General features: G+C 42.2%; 1 protein-coding gene across 2 annotated transcripts in view; it reads left to right on the top strand.

Moving 5' to 3' along the window:
* Positions 1-2,444: 2,444 nt before the first annotated feature.
* LOC129336051 (occludin-like) overlaps positions 2,445-9,730 on the top strand; it is a 28,412-nt gene continuing 21,126 nt past the window's right edge. Inside the window, exons 1-4 of one of the 2 annotated variants that reach the window (XM_054989020.1) lie at positions 2,517-2,533; positions 2,996-3,090; positions 5,538-5,617; positions 7,916-8,615. In XM_054989020.1, coding sequence (XP_054844995.1) covers positions 5,568-5,617; positions 7,916-8,615 — 750 coding nt within the window. In that variant the 5' untranslated portion in view covers positions 2,517-2,533; positions 2,996-3,090; positions 5,538-5,567. Of the gene's footprint in view, positions 2,534-2,995; positions 3,091-5,537; positions 5,618-7,915; positions 8,616-9,730 lie in introns of both variants that reach the window. The other variant, XM_054989021.1, reaches the window with a different exon arrangement.

The following is a 9,730-nucleotide window of genomic DNA, read 5'->3' as shown; positions in this document are numbered from 1 at the left end:
AATACTATAGCCTAGTGGCCCTACTGTTACATTACACAGTGAATATCAATAGTGCTCCAAGAATAATTCTTGAGGATCCATGAATTTTAATTTAGAGCGGGACCACAAGTGACGCCTGACACAGGTTGGACACTTGACAGCTTCCCTCAAGTTGTGATGGGAAATGTAGGCATCCTGGTCTTGCAGCTTGGCTCTCTGACTGCTGTCTAATGGACTTTTCAACTGTCACTTGTCCAACATTCTGCCAAGCTGCCTACATTCCCCATCAAAACTTGAGGGAAGCTGACAAGTGTCCAACCTGTGTCAGGCGTCACTTGTGGTCCCGCTCTCAGTCTCAAAAAAGTGTTGTGTACGCATGAAATGCTACACCTGTTGTTTTGCGGGATCACTCCATGGATTTTGATGTGGTATGTTATTGCACAGTGATTTTGTAGGAATTAATCATCACAACATTAAAGCAGGAAATTTTAGGCATTTTTTTTCAAAATACTGCCACAGATACTTGGATCTGTGATTGCTATGGTCCAATCTGTGCCCAGAGATGTTTTCTGAGACATTAAGAATTAAGGTGAGGAATGTATAAACATCCTGAGGATGACGAGAATCCATGTTTGGAGTAATAGTGGTGAAAAAAGGTGGTGGATCAACAGTACACGGTGCATTATTTGGTCATGGATGTCAAAGGTGCATAATTTCTTTGGTTCAATTTGTGGCCATAGACATGATACGGGATTTCATCTTGAGATTTGTTTGACCCCATGTAAAAAATCAAGAGGATCTGTAATGATCCGTGTTTTTTTTTTTTTTTGTGCCGTGGTGGTGCCAGGCAGCGGTGAATGGCTGATTTCTTGGTGCCATGTGTGGCACTGGACATGATCTGGGATTGTATGGTAGATTTTGGGTGGCCCCATGTAAAAATCAAGAGGATCCATGAGGATCTGTGTTTTTGAACCAAGGTTTTGCACCGTGGCGGTGCCACAAAGCGGTCGATGACTGGATTTCTTGGTGCCATTTGTGGCAATGGACATGATCTGGGATTGTATGGTGGATTTTGAGTGGCCCCATGTAAAAATCAAGAGGATCCGTGCTTTTGAACCAAGTTTTTGTGCCGTGGCAGTGCCATGAAGCTGTGAATGGTTGATTTTTTTTGGTTCCATTTGTGTCAATGGACAAGATCTGTGATTGTATGGTGGATTTGGGGTGGCCCCATGTAAAAATCAAGAGGATCTATAAGGATCCGTGCTTTTAAAGCATGTTTTTGTGTTGTGATGGTACCACGAAGCTGTGTTTGGCTGATTTTTTTTATTCCATTTGTGTCAGTGGACATGATCTGGGATGGTATGGTGGATTTTGGGTGGCCTCCTGTAAAAATCAAGAGGATCCATGAGGATCTGTGCTTTTAAAGCATGTTTTTGCGTCGTGGCAGCACCACAGATTCGTGGAGGCATGATTGTTTTGTTGCTCTCTGTAGACTAGGACATGATCTATAATATGACAGCCTTTTTGTTTTATTTCAATATAAAAATCATATGAATTCACGAGGATCCGTGTCTCAGATTTGTTTTTTCACCGTTGCGGCGCCAAATATTTTTGGATCCGTGTTTTTTATATTTCAGTCCGTAGACCTGGCTGTGATACGTGATTTGATGTTTCATTTTTGGTTTTCCTATTTAAAAAACATGAGGATCTGTGTGGATCCTGATTTTACTTTCTTCCTGTTTAAGACAGATCAGGCGGGTGGATCCTGATGGGTTTTGTCTAATCAGACTTCGTAAACTGCTCTGAGTGGGTATTAAGTTGTCCTGAAGGGCACTATATAAGTGAATGTTGTTATTGTTATATTCTCTTCTTCCACATTCATTCTTGAAGAACATCTGAGTTTTCCAGAAGGGTCACCATCTCAGTCTACAAAAACCAAGTATAATTCAGAGACTTGCAAAAGTTATTCCCGTTTTCCTGAGTCAGATCTATTTTCAGTCAGATGCCTGAAGAGTACATTTTGGGTTCTCTTCAGTAGATACGCACTTTATTCCAGTAGAAGTTTCATCAGTCAGAGCTCTTTTCAATCAAAGTTTCCATCTCAAAGGTGCCGCTGGGCTCCTTTTTTATCTATCATCTCTGCATTGAACGAGTGAAGCACAGCCGGAGCGGAACCGCACGCAGGTCCTTGTCGCTTTAAGCGCCCTCTTGCCCTGTTTGTTCCCTACAGGAGGGTTTCAGGTGAGCGGGTCTCACACCCAAGCCTGGGGCTGGCGGAAGGCGCCCTGCCAACAAAGGGGCGCGCTTTGTGCCTCCTACTGCGCACATTCCAAGCAGGCGCTCTCGCCCGCTCGTTCCAGCCTGGGTTGGGCTGTGTGTAGTCACCTCTCCCGCCCCTCCCTTTCCCCAGGTATGCAAGGCAGTGCGCATGCCCTGTGCCTGGGTGTGGCGTGTGCGCCTGCTTGCTGGAGGAGGAGAAGAAAGAGATGTGATTCTTTAAGAGCGACGAGAGAGGCTGAGCAGGTTGGGTGAAAACTTTCAGACCGGCTCTGAGGTAAATTTGTTCGGGAGTGGGAATTTGTGGGCTCGCTTCCTCCTGTGACCTCCAAACCCAACCTGGACGAATAGGGGTTGGGTTTTAACCACTTTGATGGCCATTAACTTTACCCAAGCTGGCTGTCACTATTTTGTTATTCTCTTGGGCTGTGGTTGAGCCATGGTGCGTGTGTCTTAAAAGGTTAGTTGGTTGGCGAACTGAAGGAAGTATCCCCGATGAATTTGTACTGCATGTGAATGAGGTTTGACCGGTTTTTAATGCCAGGTTTGACCGGTTTTTAATGCCAGTACTCCTCGAACGCTGATTTTATCTTGATTTCTTAAAAGAGGTTCAGTATTGGTGGTCTTGTGAATTTTAATATGATTTGTCTACTGCTCAGTCCACTTCAAATGGAGCCTGTTCTCTAGTAAGTTTTTAGGCTTTTTTTCATCCTCAGAAGTTTTCCTTTACTGCTTTCAGAAGTGGTTTTCGTTTCCTCTGGGCTGTGCTCTGTGAAAGTGTTTGGAAGCAGAGCTCTGCTGCTGGGTACTGATCTCAGAGGGCTTTAGCATCAGGTGGATAATGAGTATTCTTTAGTACTCGAAATTTTTACCAAAAAGCATCCCCCCATCTGTAAAGGTGTGCTGCCCTTGTGTCACTTTATCCAACGTTTCTTTAGCAAGTGCACATTCCAGGATCACTTACACAAGATAGCAATTGCTTAAGGCGCATTAGTCAATAGGGAGCAACTGCTTTTATTTACAGTCCCTAGACTGGATTAAAATATGTAGCTTCCTTCTTCTCTGCTCCAGGCAGTAGTGGTAGTAGTCCCCTCCTCTGCCCTTGGTGGTCACTCTCACCTCTTTGCTATCTCAGGTTTTTAAAAAAATAGCTTAACAGGCCCTATAGGCCCTTTAGGGCTTTCTGAACTCTTGTGAGATTGCCTTCCCTCTCACAAGTTTGGTCACTGTTTTACTTGCCCTAGCAACAGGTATCTAGAAATATAGCCAAATTCTCAAGAGACGAAAGAATGGTGCTGCACCCCAAACGTATGCTGCCTGAGGGAACTGCTGCAGATTTCTTCGTTTTAGGACCAACCCGGGTTCCAATTCAGTACATCAGCTGTGAGGAGGGAAAACGCCTTTTTGAGATATCTGTAATCTGGTACATATGATTTACCTTTTAAGTCACTGCTTTTTTTTTGGTTCCTAAGGTTTCTGTGTTAAGGGCCCTAACTAAGCAGTCAATGTTGAAAACTGTTTGAGAGCTTATTGGTTCTATCTGGTTGCTGAGTACAACGGAGCAGAACTTCTAGTGAGTTGAAAGAGTCCTGTGGGTACATCATCAAGTGCTACATATTGTAAATATTGTAGTAGAAAGCTATATAAGTTTGTCTTCCAGGCCAAGAAGGATTGAAATTGGAAAAGGGGATCCTAAAGGTATGGTTTCCTTTAAACCATGCCCATACATAGACTTGCTATAGAACTAAATAACACCACAAGTAAGTCTGGCCTGGTTGAATAGATTGAAACCACAACCACTTGCAATGTGTGATCCCGCTGTAGATTTTCCCCCCTTCTCTGATTGTTCCTTTTAATCTTTTTTATTGCAAGACTGTGGCAAACGTGTTTCAATTCATAGTACGGGTATTGTTCAAGAGGTTGTTTCTCACTGTGTATTCATGGGCAGCAAGTTATTAAAAGGGCAACTTTGTTTGGAATACAGTGATTAGTTGGTATATTTTAGCTGTGCATAACAGACAGTCAAAGCTTAAGACCTTGATGCCAACACATTGTTGGGACTGCTAGCTATACTGCTGTCCTATACTTTGGGACTGCTATCCTATAGAGTTGGGACTGCTATCCTATACTTTTTTTGCAGAGAGAGAATATGCAGAGAGCATAGCAGGTGTTTTGGAGCTCAGCGTAACCTCACTGCAAGCCACCAATCATTGAGTGGCATGCTGCTGACACCCCCATGATAAGCAGACGAAGAAAGCCAACTGGTACATGCTGATGTGACTGTGTCCCTTTGACATTGGGTCACTGCCTCCCATAGGCAGAACCAGTATACTGTACTGAACTGGCTAGAGTGTTGGACTGGGATCCAGAACAGCTTTAAATCCCCACATTGCCATGGAGTCTTGGCAACATGACAATAGTTTCTGGAAAACAACTGGTCATCTTGTTACCTTTAACAATTCCAAATTTCCTAGCATAATAAGTATGCGGATTCCTTTGGGTTGGTCCTTCTGAAGGCCTAAGATAGGTTTACAACATACAAGATTTAGGGACTGTTCGTGAATTTGCAGTCATATTTTTGAGTTCATCCCTATATGAAGGCTACAATTACACATTTTTTTTTAAAAAACTGGACATTTAAGGATTCTAGTAGTGTTTAGAGAACATGAGTAAATCCTGATCAAGTTAATGATGTGCCCCAAAAATGCATATACAGATCTGCTTGTCTTCATTATAGAATGAGTGGCTCATAGAAGTGTATGTTTTGTGTCATTTCTTCTGCTGCCATATCTTGAAAAGCCTGTATTAAGTTGAAGGAGTAGAAGACCAACTTGATTTTAATGGTTTGAAAAGCAAGCTAGTGATGGAAATCTGCAGAGTGGGATTTTGGTACATTGTAAATATTTAATCTAGTCAGTGCTCTACAAATTACAAAAAAGGTGATCTTCCATCTTCAACATCTATGATGATAGAAGGCTCTGCAGTCAAACGTCTTGTGTTGGGCAGGGTTCTCAAAGTTGTACTTTTAACTCTAGAAATGTACAGTTAGTCTTTAAATATTGATATTTCCATTGGGTATACTAAATATGTCTTATTAGATCAGAGGTTCACTGACACATTAAAGACTAACAAAATGTATTCTAACATCTGTTTTTGTTGCATCTGTTGTTGATGCATCTGATGAAGTGAGCAGTGTCTCACAAATCTCTAAGGTTTGTAGCAAACTAAGATGGCTTCATTTATGGAATTAATGTCTTATTCAATTTTATTTTCCATTATAGACACAAAGTCTTTCAACTTAACGGTCCACCATGTCGTCCAGACCTTTTGAAAGCCCGCCACCTTATCGACCTGACGAATTGTAAATATCTACCTTTCTGTTCTTCTTGCCAGTTCAAACTATTGCAGATAAGTTGTGTACACTGTTAGAGATACGGATTCATGTAGCTTTCAATGCCAGGAGAATAAACTGAGGTGGCGTCACTGCTGTTATGCTGGATAGCATGGTGCTCAAACTTTGCATTCTTTACTGGTTGTAAAGAAGCAGGCATCTTTTGGATCTCCAAACACAAGGTATCCATGGTGGTTTGGATCCAAAAGTTGTTGCTCTAACAATGGAACCATCCTCCAGAGCTTGGGACCTTCCTTTGATACAATGCACCTTTTCTGAGAGAGGGGCTCCTTGTACTAGGATAGGGCTACACAGTTAGTGGAATGGAACCTTTGGAGCCAGCCCTCTATTGGAGATTGCAGGCTTAGTGGTGTACAGGACTCTGCTCCACTGTTACACACTCTTGAAGGATGGCTTATTCACTCTTCTTCTGTGCTCACTGCCTTCTTTGGCAAGGTATGTTTTGCTTTGCTTTGCTTTTTTTCCCCACCATGACCTGTTCCACCTTTTGGAACAGCTCAAGGGTGCCTTCTTTGATACCCCGAGATCTCAGTAAAACTCTGAAAAGCATGAGTAAAGCTGCTAATCTTATTGGCATCTTAAAACTATTTTCTCAAGGACATCCCTGTCTTCTGAAAGAATATTATTAGGGCAGGAACTAAAGTTTCTATTCTTTGATAATGGTGGAGTCTACCCTCCTGGTGTGTTCAGTATATCCAGGAAGACTCCACTGTCAACAGAGTGGATCCATCCCAGTGCATGTTTGCCATTACCTGTGTTACTTCTTTAAAGACTGTTTGCATTACCTTTTTAAAATGCAGTAGCCTAACAAACAAATTGGCTTGTTAGAACTTCTGGGATGATTGAAATTTAGTACCACACAGGGAGGCATATGAAAAAAATAGGCAGGTACTTTCCAAGGTACAGTTGTGTATCTTTTAAAGTAGGAAGTCTCTCTTTTCACACCATGTGATCAGAGGGAAAAGTTACCATTATTTCTTGATCTAGAGATATGCTGATGTGTAATCTGCCTGTATAAAGAGAGACATTTCTTCTTTTTCCATTCCTTTCTAAGTGCATTCATAGCCAGAGAGCTCCCCAAAGCATTTTACAATTCAAACTAAGCCAAACAGAAGTCCATTATCAGCTTAAAGACTAACAAAATTTATTCAATTGTAGATGTTTTCTTTATGTTATTACATTTGTAAGGGGTGTTTACTATGTCAGCTGTATCTCTGTAACTGCCTATTGTTTCTTCTTATCTCTCTTCATTCTGATCAGGTTTTAGGTTTGCCTATCTTAACACTAGGGAGTGTCTCATTCTGAATGAACTGGTTATTCTTCCCCAAGACTGGATCTTAAATTGGTCTTCTTTTTGTAACATCTCTCCCCCACCACCCCTTTTTGTTGTGTATATAAATCAGTTCACTTCCTGCATATAATGAAGTGAGATCTGTCTTGCAGATGTTTATGCAGGAGTAATTTTGTTAGCCTTTAAAATGTCATTAGGCTCCAGTCTTAAGTCTGCTGCTACAGTATAACATGGTGACTTATCTGGATTTCCTTCAAGCAAACGTTGTGTACATGTGCTATAACCTTGGGTCCTTTCGGAAGCAAGGAGGCTTTGGGGTCGATAGGATGACTGAAGTACCCACAGCAGGCCTCCTGCTGATCAAGCTGATTTTTCTATTCCCTGCTTTATGTTGATGTCTTCCCCCTACCACCCATGTGCTTTATAATGTGTAGGTAAAGCGCTGTCAAGTCACAGCCAACTTACGGCAACCCCCATAGAGTTTTCAAGACAAGAGACAAACAGGGGCTTTGCCATTGCCTGCCTCTGTGTAGCAACCCTGGACTTCCTCGGTGGTCCCCCATCCACATATTAACTAAGGGTCGAGCTACAAGTGATGAATGACACTTGCCAGGCAAGTGAACAGACTCACATGTATTCCTCCCTGTTCTCTTGATCAAGTGGAGGGCAAGTGAACAGGGAGGAATACACGTGAGTCTGTTCACTTGCCAGTCAAGTGTCATTCGTCACTTGTAGGTTGACTCGAAGGCTGACCCTGCTTAGCTTTCGAGATTGTACAAGCTAGCCTGGGCCCATCTCCATGAGTGCCTACTGTAAATTTGGTATTTCGTAGCAAATTATATAAAAAATCTAAAATCTCAAGCATCGTTTTTGAAAGATAATGGTTACTTCGTGATACTCTGCATAAGAGGCGAATAACTGTTCATAGCTGATGGCAAATGTTTTTGTCTTTGTAGCAAACCTTCACATTATGCACCGAGTAATAACACATACGGTGGTGAATTCCATTCTCAGCCCATGTTCTCCCAGCCAGCATATTCCTACTACCCAGAAGAAGAAGTGCATCATTTCTACAAATGGACCTCTCCCCCAGGAATAATCAAGATCATGTCCATTCTTATAATCGTAATGTGTGTTGGTGTCTTTGCTTGTGTTGCCTCCACACTACCTTGGGACCTAGACATGTACGGAAGTACTCTGGGGACTGGTATGGGATACCCTAGCTACGGTGGATCTGGTTTCGGAGGCGGCTATGGTTACGGCTATGGCTATGGCTATGGCAGTGGTTACGGCAGCGCTTACGGCCTTGGAGGGAATTATATCGAACCACGTGCTGCAAAAGGTTTTATACTTGCAATGGCAGCTTTCTGCTTTATTGCTGGACTGGTGGTTTTCGTAATAAGTGTTACCAAGAATAGCATGGCCAGGACAACGAAGTATTATCTCATAATCATCATAGGAAGCGTTCTCTTGATGTTCTTGATGTTCATTGCTACCATAGTATATGTGTTGGCCGTCAACCCAACGGCACAGGCTTCAGGATCGGTGTTCTACAATCAAATTTATACTCTCTGCAGCCAATACTATGCTCCTACAAATGCTGCCATCTTTGTGAATCAATATTTATATCACTATTGTGTAGTGGAGCCTCAGGAGGTAGGTATACACTTAACGTGATTCCTGAAGCATTTCCAAATGTAAAACCTCTAGTTGTATTCGAACCTGGGTCTGGTTGTTGTCAGATAACTATGCCGGAACAGCTAAAACTAGTAACAGAACAGAATTATTTGGCTGACTTGTACCCGTCACTGTTTGGTAGCGTTTTGTAAGCTTTTACAACAATGCAGTTATTCTCCCCTTTATGGTAGGGAAAATGGAGGGCGTGGGCAGATCTTGAATTTCCCTTTCATGAATTATGCTTTTTCGCAAATTACTATAGTTTATCTCTAGACATAAATGAACTTAAATTATAAAGTGGAAAGTCGTATTTAAAGAGAACAGACTGCTGTGCAGACTTAGAGCGGGACCACAAGTGACGCCTGACACAGGTTGGACACTTGCCAGCTTCCCTCAAGTTTTGATGGGAAATGTAGGCAGCTTGGCAGAATGTTGGACAAGTGACAGTTGAAAAGTCCATTGGACAGCAGTCAAAGAGCCAAGCTGCAATACCAGGATGCCTACATTTCCCATCAAAACTTGAGGGAAGCTGACTAGTGTCCAACCTGTGTCAGGCGTCACTTGTGGTCCCGCTCTTAGAAGTCCTAGCTGGATCCCTCTCCCAGTCAGAAATCTTCCGTTCCGGCCTGCCTGTCTCAGCATTCTAGTTAAGATTCTGAAATGCATTGCTGTGAAGTAGCTGGACTCAGTACTTCTAGCTGTTATATTAGTCTTGGTTCAATAGGTTTGCTTCCTGACTATAAGCTTTGTATTCTAACGAGGTTTACTTTTTATTCAGCTACATAACTGTGCTGCCTGAAGCAAAGTTGAAACCTTTCTAAGTCCATTTTCTTAAAAGGCTATAACTCTGCTTAAGGTTCCACTGCAAATTACTTAAGAACTGAGGCATATTTTTGTGAGGGGCGGGGAAGGGGGGGATTTGCCAAAGAGAATGAGATGAAAATGCCCCCTTTATTGGTTCTTCTTCTTTTATATGCATCATAGGTCTGAAAATTGATGAAACACTAACCCTTTCTGTAGAACTTTTTTTCAAAATTAAACGGACAGGAGCTAAGCAAGCAAATATTTATTTATGTATTCGGTTTTTAGCCCTC

Source organism: Eublepharis macularius, chromosome 9 (assembly GCF_028583425.1).
Source record: "Eublepharis macularius isolate TG4126 chromosome 9, MPM_Emac_v1.0, whole genome shotgun sequence".
Lineage (NCBI taxonomy): Eukaryota > Metazoa > Chordata > Lepidosauria > Squamata > Eublepharidae > Eublepharis > Eublepharis macularius.
The sequence above is the reverse complement of the archived record's forward strand: the minus strand, read 5'-3'. Positions and strand labels throughout refer to the sequence as shown.